The sequence below is a fragment of the Sprattus sprattus genome (genome assembly GCF_963457725.1).
Source record: "Sprattus sprattus genome assembly, chromosome: 1".
Classification (NCBI taxonomy): domain Eukaryota; kingdom Metazoa; phylum Chordata; class Actinopteri; order Clupeiformes; family Clupeidae; genus Sprattus; species Sprattus sprattus.
This window is the reverse complement of record NC_137920.1, coordinates 49286592-49305148: the sequence shown is the minus strand read 5'-3', so window position 1 is coordinate 49305148 and position 18557 is coordinate 49286592. Positions and strand designations below refer to the sequence as shown.

Genomic DNA, 18557 nt, shown 5'->3' with positions numbered 1-18557 from the left:
ATGGCCCTTACATGTACGGAGCAGTTAAGGCACTGTACAGGTGATATTGGCATGGCCCTAGTTAGCAGGTAGATTTCAATCGATAAAATAATAAGTAAGAATCATTCATTGACATTTACATATTGATTTAGCAGACGCATCAGCAGGGACACTAATTGACACACAAGTAGTAGTGGAGTTTTAGGCGTCGAAGCAGATGCTTCAGCAGGGAGACGAACCTACAATCTTCTCATTACTAGACTGCTTCTTATTACTAAACTGTTTCTCTACCTCCTGGACCACTGTCAGTTGATAGTGACAGAATCATTTATTAGGAATTTGTGACGCCCATAAAATTAATTATTATTTATTATTATTAGTTAAGGCACTGTACAGCTAATATTGGCATGGCCCTTACATGAACGGACCAGTTTAGGCACTGTACAGCTAATATTGGCATGGCCCTTACATATAGGGAGCAGTTAAGGCACTGTACAGCTAATATTGGCATGGTCCTTACATGTACGGACCAGTTTAGGCACTGTACAGCTAATATTGGCATGGTCCTTACATATAGTGAGCAGTTAAGGCACTGTACAGCTAATATTGGCATGGTCCTTACATGTACGGAGCAGTTAAGGCACTGTACAGGTAATATTGTCATGGCCCTTACATGTACGGAGCAGTTAAGGCACTGTACAGGTGATATTGGCATGGCCCTTACATGTACGGACCAGTTTAGGCACTGTACAGGTTATATTGGCATGGCCCTTACATCTACGGACCAGTTAAGGCACTGTACAGGTAATATTGGCATGGCCCTTACATGAACGGACCAGTTTAAGCACTGTACAGGTAATATTGGCATGGCCCTTACATCTACAGAGCAGTTAAAGCACTGTACAGCTATTATTAGCTGTACAGTGCCTAAACTGGTCCATGTATGTAAGGGCCATGCCAATATTAGCTGTACAGTGCCTAAACTGGTCCGTGTATGTAAGGGCCATGCCAACATTAGCTGTACAGTGCCTAAACTGGTCTGTGTATGTAAGGGCCATGCCAATATTACCTGTACAGTGCTTAAACTGGTCCGTACATGTAAGGGCCATGCCAATATTAGCTGTACAGTGCATAAACTGGTCCGTGTATGTAAGGGCCATGCCAATATTAGCTGTACAGTGCCTTAACTGCTCCCTATATGTAAGGGCCATGCCAATATTAGCTGTACAGTGCCTAAACTGGTCCGTGTATGTAAGGGCCATGCCAATATTAGCTGTACAGTGCCTAAACTGGTCCGTGTATGTAAGGGCCATGCCAATATTAGCTGTACAGTGCCTAAACTGGTCCGTTCATGTAAGGGCCATGCCAATATTAGCTGTACAGTGCCTTAACTAATAATAATAAATAATAATTAATTTTATGGGCGTCACAAATTCCTAATAAATGATTCTGTCACTATCAACTGACAGTGGTCCAGGAGGTAGAGAAATAGTTTAGTAATAAGAAGCAGTCTAGTAATGAGAAGATTGTAGGTTCGTCTCCCTGCTGAAGCATCTGCTTCGACGCCTAAAACTCCACTACTGCTTGTGTGTCAATTAGTGTCCCTGCTGATGCGTCTGCTAAATCAATATGTAAATGTCAACGAATGATTCTTACTTATTATTTTATCGATTGAAATCTACCTGCTAACTAGGGCCATGCCAATATCACCTGTACAGTGCCTTAACTGCTCCGTACATGTAAGGGCCATGCCAATATTACCTGTACAGTGCCTTAACTGCTCCGTACATGTAAGGACCATGCCAATATTAGCTGTACAGTGCCTTAACTGCTCACTATATGTAAGGACCATGCCAATATTAGCTGTACAGTGCCTAAACTGGTCCGTACATGTAAGGGCCATGCCAATATTACCTGTACAGTGCTTAAACTGGTCCGTTCATGTAAGGACCATGCCAATATTAGCTGTACAGTGCCTAAACTGGTCGGTACATGTAAGGGCCATGCCAATATTAGCTCTACAGTGCCTAAACTGGTCGGTACATGTAAGGGCCATGCCAATATTAGCTGTACAGTGCCTAAACTGGTCCGTGTATGTAAGGGCCATGCCAATATTAGCTGTACAGTGCCTAAACTGGTCCGTGTATGTAAGGGCCATGCCAATATTAGCTGTACAGTGCCTAAACTGGTCCGTTCATGTAAGGGCCATGCCAACATTAGCTGTACAGTGCCTAAACTGGTCCGTACATGTAAGGGCCATGCCAATATTAGCTGTACATTGCCTAAACTGGTACGTGTATGTATGGGCCATGCCAATATTACCAGTGCCTTAACTAATAATAATAAATAATAATTAACTTTATGGGCCGGACAAATACCAAATAAATAATCCCTTCACTATCAACAGACAGTGGTCTAGGAGGTAGAGAAGCAGTTTAGTAATTAGAAGCAGTTTCGAAACGAGAAGATTGTAGGTTCGTGTCCCTGCTGAAGCAAGACTGAAACGTCCCTACTACTTGTGTGGCAGTTTGTCTCCTAAATGAAAAAAAGTTTATTTATTATTTTATCGACTGAAACCTAACTGCTAATTGTGTACCATTTTATCGAGTGAAACATACCAATTGTGTTTCTTGACATGCAAGCGCTGGAAATGCTAATTGTGTACCATTTTATCGAGTGAATCGAGTGAAACCTAGTAATTGTGTTTCTTGACATGCAAGCGCTGAAAATGCGCATATTTTTTGGAGCCGGAAGTCGAAATCGCAGATTGACCAATAGCAGTATGGTCCCTAATCGTGGCCGCACTACCGTAAAATGAAGACAAACATACCTCGGAGTGAGCTATACTGTCCTCAAAATGGCCGAAATGTGCGGACATTCGACTCCGTCGGCCAGAAACGCAGGCAGGATATCTAGCCTTTATTATAGATATCTATGCCTATACATGTCTATGGTTACGCCGACTACATTGACCGCACATGCGCAGTAGACGGAAGTGGTAATGTTTTGTAACAGCGCCATGAAGTTCGGGCTACTTGAAAGACGATTTCTGAGTTTCTTTTGTTAAGCGATACGTATTTCTTTGATATTAATCAGGGGATCGATCCCTGCCTTTTGCTTTTTCAACGTCCTGGAATGGAGGCTATAGTTTAGACTATTAAACATTTTAAAATGGATACAACTTCTCAGAAAAGGTCTGGGATAAAACGAAAATCCGCAGGTATCAAGGAAGAAGCTGCCGGCAAGAAGATCAGAAAAAGCCTTCCGAGTGGTGAGAGCTCGAAAGCACACAGTAGTGCATGTAAGTAACCTAACTCTTGTTTTTTGGCCAAATGCTACTCTGTTGTTAGTTTTATGCATTAAAACACAATTGTATTTTATCAAATTGTTCGACACCTTTCACAGCTTCGAATGGGAATAAGAAAGCAAAAGAACAAAAAGTGGAAAACGATGCAACAGGTAAAACTCCTAAGAAATTAAAATTATCAAGTCAAGATTCCACTCCCACATCTAAGGGCAAGAAGGATGAGAGCACATCTTCCGTAAAGAAAAATGAAAAAGGACAGTTGGTTTTCAAAGGTATTGTGTAGCACTGATTAAATGAACTGACTTGATGATGGTAAACAATTCTGTGGTGGTCATGAATGATGTTTTCCGTCCTTAGAATACCCAGACTTTAGGCCCAACATGACTCCAAAGGAAGTGTTACAAGCAGGCAGTTTTGGAGGCACCTATTTCAGACCCATCTACTCCAGTGTCACAAGTAAGACTTGTTACCCTCAACTTCCACACCCTCTCAGCTGAATTCAGTACAAATAACTTTGGAATTGAAAGTGGTGCAAATACTGTTACTGTTTACCATTCCATGTTAGTACACAGTCAACACCTTTGGAAGTGATTGTATATTAGTAAACAGTAACAACAATTTACTTTTATGTGTGTGTTTTTTTTCTAGAACAGAGCTACAAAGACGTATGGAAGGACCTCCCTATGGACTGGCTGGAAGGTTTAAACATTCCTAAACAGGTAAGCCAGTGAAATTCACCTCACAAAACTGAGCGCTATACATTTTCTGCACAGATTGTGAACTGTTGCTCTCGTAAAGGATTGATACTTGCTATTTATTTTTATTAATTTGCTCCTCTGTGTCACTGAATGTTAGCCTGCCTTCTCTTTTGATGGAAAATTTCTCTTAACCCAAGTATCTCTCACAGTTTTATTGATTATTTATATGTATGGTACAACTGCCAGCTTTTTAGCTGTGTAGGAAATTGTTGTCTAATGTGTTGTGTAGACTTGTAAATGTGTATTTGTGTGTAAGTAGAGTGTAGAGAATGCATAGCTGACATGTTGTTGGTCAGGTGGTAAATAAGTTGAGCTTCAGAGGCACATTAAGTTTATTTGTCACTGCAGGTGGCATCACCAACCTACAGGGAAGATGTGAACACATACAAGGTGAAGTGTGGAGGCAGTCTAGAGATGTGGGAGAGCAGTGGCTGGATCGTGTCTCAGGACCCCTACGGCTGGTTTCAGTGGTACTGCAGGTAAGTACTAACCGCCTACAGACCGCCACTGGATCAGAAACATGGAGAGGTTCAGCTTCACCAGGGTGTATTATTGGAAGGTGTTTTGGGGGGGGGGGGGGGGGTAGCCTGATGTTGCGACATTTAATCTTAGCTCAGATTTAGCTATAATTCTAGTTAGTCTAGTACTATATAACTCTCAGTAGAGAAGAGATTGGTCCATCAGATTTTGGCAGGCCAACAAGTGAACCCTGGGGTGTGGTTAATCCAGTCCTTGTCAATATGGCTGTGTCCTTAACCCAGAGGGGTCCCCATGGAGGACATCCAGACCACAAGGAATGCCGTGAAATATGGTGGTCTGGATATGCCAGATGAGGGGAATAGAGAATGTAGTTTCATAGATGTGAAACATATCATCTTACTGTAGGGACATTGAAGGTTTCCCCAGTAGACTTCAAGAGGTTATACAGTCCTGCTCCTTTAGTCTTAAACACACTGTGTTTTTGTCTGTGATTAGAAAACAGCGCTTAACATCTGCATTCTTGAAAAGTACACATCTTGTCTTTCAAAGGTTTTATACGGGTCGTCGCACAAAGGATGACGAGCGTCAGATCAGCCGATGGGCAAAATGCACTGGGGTGAAAGGTCGCTGGAAGAACAATCTCATCACTAAAATTGTTCGGTCAGGTTGCGGTTATGACAACCTCACTGTTTCCCCTGTGGTGAGGCAGACCTTGCAGCACTGGGGCTACAGACTGACTCAGGAAGACTACAAAGAGGGGGCCAGGAGAGTCAAACCCAAGTGACCTTTCTGCTGAAGCACAGGGGTTTCATTTGAAAGACTGGCTTGTGGGAGTTTGTGTTTGTTTGAATTGAATTTAACTTTTTAAAGTTTTTTAAGTTACAACAGATAGATCTATGATCATGCAGTTACTGCTGTTTGAGGGTCATTCTACCTCAATTTTACGGATGTTTCATTGTGTTTTCTTATTAAAGTGTAAATCATCCATTTGAGTGACTCGTGTGATGTATATGTTCCCATAATGTATAATCAGTAGACCATGATATAGTTTAACCTCTTAAACTCTGTTAGAATTTTGATGTTTTTTGGGATATTCTATCTAAAATTCCATGCCCAAATTTAAAGGCCTACTTTTGAGTCTTAGGCATAGTATGGTGGCAAATTTCAATTTGATGTTACAGAGTACCCCTCAAGCTATGATAAAATACCTTTGGAGTACCATATATGTTATCTAAAAATTTAGAAAGATGTTGATAACCTTCCCAAAATGTAGGCGCTCCCTAATTTTTTTTTCCGTTTAGATCTAGGTTACTGTGGATGTAAGTGGGAAAATGAATTGAACGGGCCAGTTTTGTCATATAATTGTGTGCCCCCAAGGGTATGCCATCACCTTAACAAATTTGGAACTGATAACACTTCCCAATCAAAAGTTAGAAGATAAATAATCTGTGACCTCTCCATACTCTTCCGTGACTTTTGCTGCCTTTTGATTCTACCAGACTCTCTATTTCAATCTTTCTCATCATCCAACCATTGAAGCTTTTCCAATACTGCTGTTACCCCATAAAATGGGGCTGTTTCTCTGTTTTATTTTAAGAAGCCATAATGATGTAGAATAAATGTGCTTCATTGTACATCTGCATTTTGTTATAGAACTGTCTAAAACTTGCGTGGCTAAACGGCAAAATAAATGCACGTGAATTACTGATTACATCCCACCTTTTCTGTTGTGCACTCGGATATCTTTGCATCTCATTGGTCTGCAGTCATGATTGACACACGTGTGGACCAGTCAATGAAAGTATGAGTTTATGTTTTCCACGTACAGACTTAGCATAGTTTACCATAGCAACCATAGGCATATGATAACAACTAAAAACTAGTCTTGGGAGCACGCGTTGTGTCAGACTGACAGGTCAGTCAACCCAGATATTAGTTACAGGTTCGCGTATCTTGCCATAGACATATAGAATTACTAGATACATTATCCGCGTTGCCGGCCAACGGAGTCGAACGTCCGCAGAGGTCGGCCATCTTACCCCGGGCAGATCGCTCACCGTAACATTGTGGTGGTAGTGAAAAATGTCAACCGATTTTTAAACGGATTGGTTTGTTATAAACGTCAGAGATGTAGCTATGACACTATATACATATAAATACTTACAGTGCATGAAATGGCCCGTATTGTTATTCCTTCGTTTCTTATACTTATTATTCTTTGTACCGACTTCTGTGCTTAATTCAGCTCGAACACCTTAACGTAGAAACTTAATTCAAAATGTGTTGTGTAGGTCTTGTAAAGGACACTATGATTATGTATTTCTCATATTTTTAAACGTTATACTTTTTAAAACATTAAAGAAAAACTAATACAATTTTTCCCATTGACTTACATTGGGCCATCATGACGTCATAATATGTCTTTAAACTGGCTTGCAACTGTGCTTCACTGACAATAATGATCTAAAGTAGGTACAATATTTCCCTATACAAATATACATCAAGAAATGATGCATGTTGAAATCCCCACCCTGTACAGAGATGTATTTATGACACTGCATGAATAATTATAATTATAACCATGGGTTTTCATGTGAAAATAACATTTAACAGAACAGAAAGGTGTAATAAATACACACATGCACAAGGTGTTTTTATTACCTGAATACAGTAAAAGACAGTTAAAGACACAAAACTCAGGAAAACCATGACAATGTACAAGCACCGCAATAGTTCAATGTTAACATTCTGATTCATGTTCAGTATAGGCAGACTTTTCAAAAAAAGTTTCGTTGGACTATGTGAGGGGTGCACCGTCTCCCTTTTTTGCTACAGTGGCAACTTGTGTCTACCATCAAGCCTTACCTTGGTTCTGCTTGCAATAAATATAGCCAACTCCTTGTACAAGCCTGCAAAATGAATAAGCCAAAAATGAATTCATGAATTTAATCATAAAGAAACATTTGCATGCAAAGCAACCTTTCTTATACTAAATAGGTGTCAAAAGCAAACATTGTGCATGGATCTTAGAATGATCTCAGGATAGCTCACTAAGTAGGATTAGCTTCATAGCATATGTTTATTTTGTACCATTTGCAGCTAGGTTATCTATCACTGAAAGGGCATGATATTAAGACTGTAATGTTGATACCCCACATTTGATTTTAATTTACCATTGTGTGATTCTTTCACATACCGGATAACTTTACTCACTACCTAAATGATTTACAATACGGCACCGGTTCCATACAACCGATACCTACCCGGACCGAAATGCAACGCAGATTTCGGTGCTTCCTTTCGGTGCCTGAGCAGATTTTTTTTTTTTTTTTTTTATTTAAATTTTTATAATTTAACAAAACTAGCGATAGCTAACGAGATGTAACGTTAGTGGCGTAGATCTTTCTGAGTACGATCTGTATACTTTTTTGTGTTGCTAACAGATTTCGTGGGGCACATATAAAACTGGTCCATCTCCCAATGTAGACTCTCGCCTGTGTCGCTCACGCTGCATTCCGTATGGGACTAGTGGAAACGAGATTTGTGTTGAGTAGTTGCCATGGTAATGGGTTGACTTGCGTGTGGTTTCGGTTTCAAGATAAGTGTGGTTGTTCTAAGCAGAAGTTGGATACGCTTTATTAAACGGAGAGCTACCGTCTCATCCAAAGATATTCCTTCTCAATGTGAGTTCTTAAGAGAGCACTCGGACGCTACAATAACATTGCAACAGTCTGACAGCGAAGAGCAGGCAGCCTTGCACAGAGCAAGCACAAACAGAGCTAGCCATCAATATAACGGAGAAAATGTCGAAAGGTAAACGATCAAAAGTGTGGCTGTATTTCGCACAAAAAGATTCAAACAACGCGACGTGCAGCATATGCAACAACAAAATTGCGTGTAAATGGGGGAGAGAACTCAAGAGGCTCTGAAGCTAAACTCTTAAAGGGGCAGTACACATTCACAAAACCAGTGGGTTTAAATAAATGCAAACTAATTAATATTTTTTTTACTCTGAAGGCAAACATGCTCATATTTCTGCAAAAGTATTACTGAAGTGTGAAGTGTGTGTACAGAGTGTGTTATGTATTTATTTATATTTATTTAAGTATTATAGTGTTATAAGTTAATATATTGTTCATAGTTGAAGTTAAAAGGTTTGAAGCCAAGTGTTTTGTATTTATTTTTATTTATAGTATACCTTAAACAGTTAATATATTGTTAAATTTGAAGAAAACTATTTGCCTTGGCAATAAATAAGCCTAATGTCCTTAATAAAAAAATAAAAAAAAGTATCGGTTCTGGCACCGTTTAGGCACCGGTATCGTTTTAAAAGTATCGGTTATGTACCGGTATCGGAAAAAACCCAAACGATACCCATCCCTACTCCTGAGGCAGGTTGTACTTCCTAAGCTGGCGCAGGAAGTACATCCTCTGCTGGGCCTTCTTGATGATGGTGTTGATGTTGAGTTCCCACTTCAGGTCTCGGGAGATTGTGGATCCCAGGAACTTGAAGGATTCAACAGCCAACACAGTACTGTTGAGTATGGTGAGGGGGGGCAGTGCTGGGGGGCTCCCCCTGAAGTCCACTGTCATCTCCACAGTCTTAAGCGTGTTAAGCTCTAGGTTGTTGCGACCGCACCACAGGGCCAGCTGTTCAACCTCCTGTCTATATGCAGACTCATCATCATCACGGATGAGGCCGATGACTGATGTGTCGTCTGCAAATTTAAGGAGTTTAACAGACGGGTCACCTGAGGTGCAGTCGTTGGTGTAGACGGAGAAGAGCAGTGGGGAGAGCACGCATCCCTGAGGTGCACCAGTGCTGACTGACCGGGTGCTGGATGTTGTTTCACCCAGCTTCACTTGCTGCTTCCTGTCTATCAGGAAGTTTGTGATCCACTGACAGGTGGAGGCGGGCACAGTGAGCTGGGTGAGTTTGGTGAGGAGGACTTCTGGGATGATGGTGTTGAACGCTGAGCTGAAGTCCACAAACAGCATTCTTGCATAGGTCCCTGGGGAGTCAAGGTGTTGAAGGATGTAGTGCAGCCCCATGTTGACTGCATCATCCACTGATCTGTTTGCGCGGTAGGCAAACTGCAGAGGGTCCAGCAGGGGGCCTGTGATGCCCTTCAGATTGGTTAACACCAGTCTTTCAAAGGACTTCATGACCACAGACGTCAGGGCGACGGGCCTGTAGTCATTCAGACCAGTGATGCGTTGTTTCTTTGGAACTGGGATGATGGTAGAGCGTTTGAAGCAGGAGGGTACTTCACACAGCTCTAGAGATCTGTTGAAGATACGTGTGAAGATGGGGGCCAGCTGATCAGCGCAGGCTTTCAGACAGGAGGGAGTCACACCGTCTGGGCCCGCTGCCTTCCGTGGCTTTTGTTTCTGGAAAAGCTGATACACATCCTCTTCACAGACCGTCAGTGCAGGGGGGGAGTCAGGGGGGAGGGGGGAGGTGATAACAGGGGGTGCCGATGATTGTGTAGAGTCTGGGTTGGAGTGGGTGAGGGGTGTGAATGTGGGGTGATCAAATCTGCAGTAGAACACATTCAGATCGTCAGCCAGCTGAGGATTCTCCGTGGAGCGGGAGGAGGTTTTCCTGTAGTTGGTAATGTCCTGCAGGCCTCTCCACACTGAACCAGGGTCGTTAGCTGAAAACCTGTTTTTCAGCTTTTCAGAGTAGCTCCTCTTTGCTACTTGGATCTCCTTAGTCAGTGTGTTTCTGGCCTGGTTATACAGGATCTTGTCCCCACTCCTGAAGGCTTCCTCTTTGGCTTGACGAAGCTGCTTGAGCTTTGCTGTGAACCATGGTTTATTGTTATTAAAGATCGGTACGTTTTGGTGGGTACACACATGCTTTCGCAAAAACTAATGTATGATGTCACAGTGTCTGTGAGTTCGTCCAGTGATGTGGATGCGGCCTCAAAAACACCCCAATCAGTGCAGTCAAAGCAGGCCTTTGCTCAAACCCAACGCTTTTGCTCAAACCCAACGCAGTAACTTTAGTAGGCTAGTAACGTCAGTAGATTCCCTGTCAAAAAACAATAAAAGTGGTTTCTAGCTAGTGGTTCCTAACTAGGTGGCTAATTAAACAATGGTGTCGAAGTTTTCACTGCTTACCTTAGTATCTCCCGTCTTCTAAGTAGCACCTCTATCATAACCTCTATCATATCTCTAACGTCTCCAGAAGATGGGCGCGGGCGCGCGACACACAGCAAACTTGATGACAGAAAACCTGTCTGATTGGCCAATGCTCATAACATAATTTTGTGTTGATTGACTTCGTGACTTTCCCTCAGAAAAATACTGAGATTTAACACAACTTTTGTTGAAATCATCAATGCACAAAAGATGTGTTGATTTCCAACACATTTGTTTTAAGAGTGTAATTGAGTAAAATGGTATTTCTACACAAGACAGAATAAATATGACTAGGCGAATGCCTGTATTGGAGAGAATTAAACTATACTTATTGCTAAATCTGAGTTCGATAATCAGGAGAGTCGAGAGTCAAAGTTGAAGAATACTGGAGCTGGGTTTATTATTGCCAAGGCAACAAGAGAAGGATTCCGGTCATCGTTCTAACAAATACAGACTACGAGTTGTTCTTATACCCATCAGAAATCCCAGAATAGTATGTAATTGTACCTCCACATATGAATTGTCTCTAACACTACCCAAATAGGGAAACAACCCCTTTTAGCCAGAGTCTGAGTGTCTGACTAGGTTCAGCTGCCAGCTGCTAAATTTACATTTAAGTTACAGTAAGTAAAAAACTCTCTGTCTAGCCGTTAGGCCTAAAATACAGTGAACTCTGAACTCTGCTTTACCATTTAAGGTACACTGGAGCACCCAAGAGCCACACTTATTAATAAAGAAAGAGGAGATGCTTGGTTTAACTTAAACTTGATAATTTCAGGCCTACATTCTCCCCTTTGTGGATTAATCCACACCTTATCCTAGCACATGTTATAACCCAAACATTTATCACTATACTATACAGCAAACAAGCACAGTTTTACTTATACAGTAAAGCCTACAACTAACCTTATGCTAAACATCACATTACTCCAAACATCCAATACAGCTATGTCACCAACTTCCAGTAGTTTACATCACAGAACAATAATGCCTCCCTAGGGTACGCCTAGGAGAGTTTTACAACACCCAGACCATGGACCATTCCCGCATGGCCTGTCATATGAAAAATAAAAAATACACAAGTACAGACATATAGCTTTGTCTAAAAAGCTACAGGCACATTTCTTCTACTTATATAAACTGATACGCAAACAATTTTAATATAGACATTAACTTCACTATAGATATTCAATTTCTTTTTACCCATTATACTTTAACATTACGCTTACATTCATCTCTAGGAAGTATAGTTCCTTGAGAGGCCTTTCTGTATATGAGGGAAAATTCTCTAAAGAATAATAATACGCCCCTTTGTTCACATCATATATTATTACATTTTCCCTGAGTTATGACATTATACTCATCAGTAAATTAACTACTGCATTATACTTTTGATACATAACACATGAATGCTGGTGTTGTGATTCTTCAACTTCCTTTGAGTCTGCCGTAGAATCAGAGGTTGCGATAGTGGTAAACCACTTATCGCTCTGCCTGGCGAGGGCAGACTAGCATCCCCCGAAGATGCTCTTGAACCAGTCTGCTAATACAGAACCCATCTCAGGGGGGCCTGCATTCTGCTTCAGCTCTGTCCGTAAATTAAACAGTTTATTCATTGCTATTGTGAAATTCCCACCAGGTGCTGTGTCCACGTTAATAACTTTTGTTCGTTGCATTATGGCTACTCTAGCACATTTCCCTGTCCAATCATGAGGTAGAGTGTTTCTTAATCCAAATTCTTTTCCACACGCCCACCATATATCAGCTAATGGAGCATCCTGCGGAGAATGGGGGAAATGATATGCATACATAAATGTTCTTCGACCGTCTAGGAATCTATCCATTTTAGTACAGTTAGTCATGCCTTGTTTACATCTGATAGGAACAAGTCCTCGTAGCTCCCATGCTTGCCTGTATAACATGGATTTCTTATTTGAAGTGTTAAAAGGACCACTGGTAACCAGTGTCCAAGTTCTATTACAATTTCCTTCAAAAATACCCACATCTTCCCCATTATGCACTTTATCAGTCATGTCAAAACATTCGTAATTGAAATAATCTTCTACAGTGTACTCACGGATTTCCGCTAAATCAGTTTCTGGCCAATTGTGTACATCTAATTTACAATGGTCTCGTAATGTGTATGCAACACCCTTTTCCACATGAAATGTCCTATTTTTATGTGAATGACTTCCCATGTATATCATACAACAGTTCTTTCCTGCAATGACAAGAAACATTCATTCACTGCAGCATTTCCATGACCTTCACAGCCTCTCATCCAGGTCGAGCTGCTGCAACAGAATGCTTCCCATTCTAACCCTGATACAATAAATTGTAGTAGTCCCATCACCTTGTGGTCCTGAAATTCCACAAAAAGTTAGTACAATATTAGACACTAGAACCTTGACATCACCATAGGCTGGAAGCTCTTTTTGTTCAAAAGCTTCACCTATACCCAGTCTCCTGACTGGATCAGTCCATATGCGTCCACCTGTGTGTATATAATCTCCAAAAATTAGAAATGACAGGCACACATAATTTCCACATGCCCTCTAGACATGCTCTAAAAGTGTAATATGATTGATGATTTGCAGTACTTGTATTCCATGCTTCCCATACATTCTTATTGTTATACTAAAAGCATTGCTGTAATGCTAAAAACAAAATAATATCACATATTTAAGAAGTATACTTACCCTCTTGACATTCCTCAATCAATCATATAAATCACTCCATATCTCCAATACCTTTTCATATCTATGTAGTACGTAACTACCTATACAATTACACCTTTTAGTGTAAAGCATTATGCAAAAGTTTTATCCGCACTCCTTTTCTTTGATTAAAGATGCTACAAACATAGCATTATACAACTTTTAATCCCAAACCTCCCATGAATAGGGTGACCATAACCCCAAATTCAAAATTATTGTCGTATACCCCCCTTACGCACTTAAAATCAAAGTGCATACAAAACAACAGGGCTAATAACATGTATGAAGTTACCATGTGGCCATCATAGTACATTCATACTTTATCATGCCCACAGTTCATCCCCTTTTTTATCCAATGGTCTTATTCCATCAAGCTTCATCACATATTTCTCAGTACGTTCTCTAGTACTAAGTTTACTGCAAAGTAATTATTGAATCCTATGTGGCAAACAACCAAAGCCCACATGGCTTATCAAATACATAATGGCTAACATAATATGGCTTGGTAACATAATAATAACCAAAAGGCTTACATTAATGTTCACAATCTGCATACTACATCAACCCTACTCAATACCAAGATATATCACTAGTAAACTAATACTTCACAGGGCATGGCATTCCTTTCTCATGTCCCTCACCCACTGAAAGTACAATTACCCGTGGCATACCTTCCCTCGATGCAGTTTCTGTTCCTCAACAAAAACCCCTTAGTGTAGATATTACAGCCAAGCCTGTAAGAGACACTTAAAACCACATATATTCAAATATACCTTTATGTGTTAACATAAAACCACCACAATTCCTCACTCACACCTCCACTGTTTGGAAGATTCTCATTTTTCTGCTTCCCTCACAGACACGCCCCTTCCTATCACTCAGAAGAACAGCAACTTGACTACTGCTGCATGTCTTATCCAGTGTGCGATATATGAACAATAAACCACACATACCTATCTTCCTCACACAAACACACAAGCATACCCGCAAATCTTTGAATTACACACATCCATACAATCCCACTCATATTACCGAAACTCCCAATATACACCCTAAACTGTGATTCCTTATTGGAATATGTGTTCTCACCTGACACCCCCTTAATCTCAAGCCAACCATTCCAAAACTCCTTCAAACCTCCTTTTCATTCACATAAAACATATAACTCCATACCCATAATGGCCTAGTTCTAAGTTTCACTGACGCCTGCACATTGTATAAATAAGAATACCGATAAGAGAAACTTAATTTCTCTATTTTCTCTGTATCTCTCTCCTGTTTACCATGTCTAATTTTCTAATTCTAAATGCATATCTAGTTGAATCTATCTTAAGTGTTTGTGTTGAGCATCATCTCATCCTTTAAACCCCTTATTAACCCTATCTTTATATGACATATAATGGCTATACTCACTATCAATAAGGATCATTTACTCTAAACCTGTGTTTTTGTAGGTGTAACAAAAGTCTGAAGGACCATCATGTTACCTGCAGTGAAGTTCTCTATCAGCTTGGTTTGATTACATTTGCGGCGTAAGAAGTGCTTGGAGAACCATTGTGAGGCATGGTGTCTGATTAGTCAAAGAAAGTCCATCCAGGGCACACTCAATTGAATTCTCATACGGCAAAACACATATTTCTCTAATAAATTAATATGAGTATGATTTTAAGTTAATATGGGCATCCTTACTTCCTTTCCACTTTATTTTAATTGATACTGGAACTGTAGAATTCCCTAGGCCCCTTATTAATACTACACACCCCAGTACAGGGAAACTAGACCCCCTGGTTTCACCAATTCATGGCTGAGCACATCCTCGTCCCACCACATAGTACATATACTTGAGAGAAGTCCTTGCTGTGTGGGTGGTCATGTCGGAGGCCTATTCACCTGCCACCTCCCTTCACCCCCTTCTCCCTCTTGCCTCTGAGGGCTGCTGCCACTGTCGAGATGGCTGTGTCCAGTTTGATTGTTCATTGGCTGGGCGTGAGATGCCATGACACTCTTTGGGAGGGGATTGCTGTGAGTCGTCGAAACAGGCATGAGTTGCAGTCTCAGACCAGATTCAAGGGCCTGAGCTATCTTTGTCCTTCTCACATAGTCCAGTTAGTTTTGCATTCAGATCTTAGGCATAGATCCAAGCAAGATGTTTTCTTTCCATCTCTCTTTCCAGACGAGTTATATTGGAGCACTTTCTTGCACATATGGGTAGTAGAGGTCAGCCCAGCCACAACCTGATGTCCCCAAAGTCAATAGTTTATATGTGTTGGCCTTTCTTTTTCCTTTTCTATCTACACTCCCCTCAGAATGTATTTCTACTCAGCTCTGTTATAAAGCATTTTCCTGCTATTTCTGATTCTTAATTACTGCCTTCTCTGTTTTTACTCTATTCTTGAATTATCTCACACTTTCCCTAATGGACTATGTGCTGTCTCTTTTACTCCTGTTTAAACCTTAATGGGAGCACTAGTGTTAACAAATCTGGCTGTGGAAATTTGTCCTCTTCCACCTCACCACTAAAGTTACCTAGAAGTTATATTTACAGATCCCCATCAATTACTGTTTACTTTAAGTTATAATGCTTTTTATCTTGTTCCCTTTTCTGGACTGTCTCCAACACTCAGACATCCCCACACCTCAGCCTGCATTCTCCACAAACTTCTCAATTGCCTTATCATTTTATCAAATAACTTTTGTCCTAATCCTATTTTCCTGAACTTAAAGCATTACAAATCAATGTCTCTTCTTTCACAATTTTCGTAATCAAGTGCTCCATGTCTGCCTTTGAGCAATCCTGTTTTTTTGTTTCCATCACAAATCCATTAATGAGAACAATTATTTCATCTATCTTACCCCAAAACTTCTCATAGTATTTGTTAATGACCCCCTTTTCTTTGATATTTTCCAGTTGGTCAACGGCCCACTGAAACTCTTCGTTGTTTTCCAGTGATTTATGTTAACGGGTGGTTGGGCGTTCAAAGTATTTAACACAGGAGATGAAAAGGAGGTTTCGTAATGGTGGCAAGATTCCACACAGCATCTATCTCCTTCATCTAACACACACACTCACCGATTCATTCAACGCATCTCTGACATCAGAGCTCCTCAAACTGTACGGGTCACCCCGAGGTACAAACACCCCAGCGCGAACAAAATACAAACACGGCTGCCAGCCTGCCGGCGTAGCACAAACTACCTTACAGATACATGACGGGACAACCAGATTCTGTCCATTTCTCAAAATGTATCTCTAGTCTTATCTGGTGATGCGCTGATCTTTATCTCAATTTTGTCAGATCTTTCTTTGTAATATGACTATAATCCTCTCCCGTTATCATTGTGTCATCAGCCAGAGACCAAAATGCAGCGCTAACATAGTTTCTCACTTGCTTCCGACAAATACAATTTACTTATTTCTTCCAACGCCATCCTTTGAATTCAAATTTTACCACAGCTCTATGTATTATAATTATTCCTCTCTCTCTTTTCTGACTACAACCGTATACTTTAAACCATACTAGCCTACTGTAAAAAAAAAAAAAAAAAAATTCTTTGCTTAAAGCTTACTCAAGGATTTTTCCTCTTCCTCTGTGTGACAAGGAGCAGTACGGGAGGGGCTAACCCCTCCTTTCTCTGCTTCTCCTACTCTATCCTCTCTCCCTCTGCCACAGAAAATAATCACAGACTCATGTGACAGGATGTTTGATAGGCCCCAACCTTTTTCCCCTACTCACAATTCTGTCAAATAACATTAATTACAATGTCTTTTCCACATATAATTTTCTCAACAAACAATTTAGTAATCTCACTTCACAAATTTAAATTCTTACGATCACCTAATCCTTTTGCCAATTAAAAATACTCACAATAACCTATAATGTACTACGTATCATCATACAAGTCTTCCAAATTAAACCCTCAATTCAATTTCCTAATGTATTCTTTTATCTTTATGTTTTATTCCAATTACTTAAAAACAACTCTAACAATTCTATTTCAACCTATGTAACGACAATAATCTCAAATTCTCTCCAATTCACTATAGGTCTACTCACAATACAGTCTCTTATCTGCTTTCTCCACCAGTCACGAAATTACCTTTAAAGGAATATTCAATGACAATTTCTCATTTCAATGACAATTTCTCATTTATGATTCATTGACAATTCATAACTGAACAACTGCGTGTGGTGTTTATATGTCTGTTGCTTAAGGAAACGTGTCAATATTATCTCCCAGCACCCTTGTGTTTTGTACTTTATGTGTTGAATGTATTTACCTTATTTTTAGTTTAAATGCTTAATAATAGCCTACAACTCACAATATTTCACAGAATCGTCATTCTTTGAAACTACACATAACATAAATACCACACTCTTCAACGAAGAGGGCATTACTCATAACGCTACACTTTATATAATCTGCATATATTATCAATGGCTTTACATCCATACATCGTCTCAGGCCCACACACATTTATACGTTGCAAGGAGTTCCTCTCCTAATTTGCACACTTTCTCACTTGCAGAGACGTCCTGTTACCTTCACTCTGCACACCCAAGCCTTATCACAATGTTGAGATCCTCTCAATAATCACACGGTATGAAATCATCTCATCCGTAACCTTTTTTAAAAAAATGCAAGATCCTCTCGCCGCCACCCAGTATGAAATCATCTCATCCGTAACCTCCACTTTACACACAACAACGAACATACGTTTACACCAACAACTTAAACAACATACACGTAGGCCTAACACTTTCACAATTTAACACACTATTCAACGCAGAGATCTCACATTTGTACAACACCTTTCTTTACATTTAACACCTTTCTTTGTACATTAAACACCTTTCTTTGGACATTAACAACACCTTTCTTTAGACATTAACAACACCTTTCTTTAGACATTAACAACACCTTTCTTTAATTATCACATTAATCAACAGAGATCCTCTCCTATCCGTTTTTACTATAGGCTACCATTCACTCGTAACTCAGGCCCACACACATTCTCACAATGCAAGGAGCTCATCTCCAACCTGCAATCATTCTTTCTCGCAGAGAGCTCTTCTCCAATCTGCACATACACAACCTTTATTCTAAAGAAATATACCAACGTTTTTACTACCGTATATGCCTGCAGCGTTTTTACTCCTACTGCACATG

The 18557-nt window shown here is 40.3% G+C and overlaps 1 protein-coding gene across 1 annotated transcript; it reads left to right on the top strand.

Moving 5' to 3' along the window:
* The first annotated feature begins 2965 nt into the window (after nucleotides 1–2965).
* Nucleotides 2966–6119, top strand: LOC308378775 (uncharacterized protein). Its single transcript, XM_080855771.1, has 6 exons — nucleotides 2966–3280; nucleotides 3385–3558; nucleotides 3644–3742; nucleotides 3935–4005; nucleotides 4393–4523; nucleotides 5074–6119. Exons 1-6 carry the CDS (start codon nucleotides 3151–3153, stop codon nucleotides 5306–5308), a joined length of 840 nt encoding a protein of 279 aa, XP_080711897.1. The 5' UTR covers nucleotides 2966–3150; the 3' UTR covers nucleotides 5309–6119.
* The last annotated feature ends 12438 nt before the right edge of the window (nucleotides 6120–18557 follow it).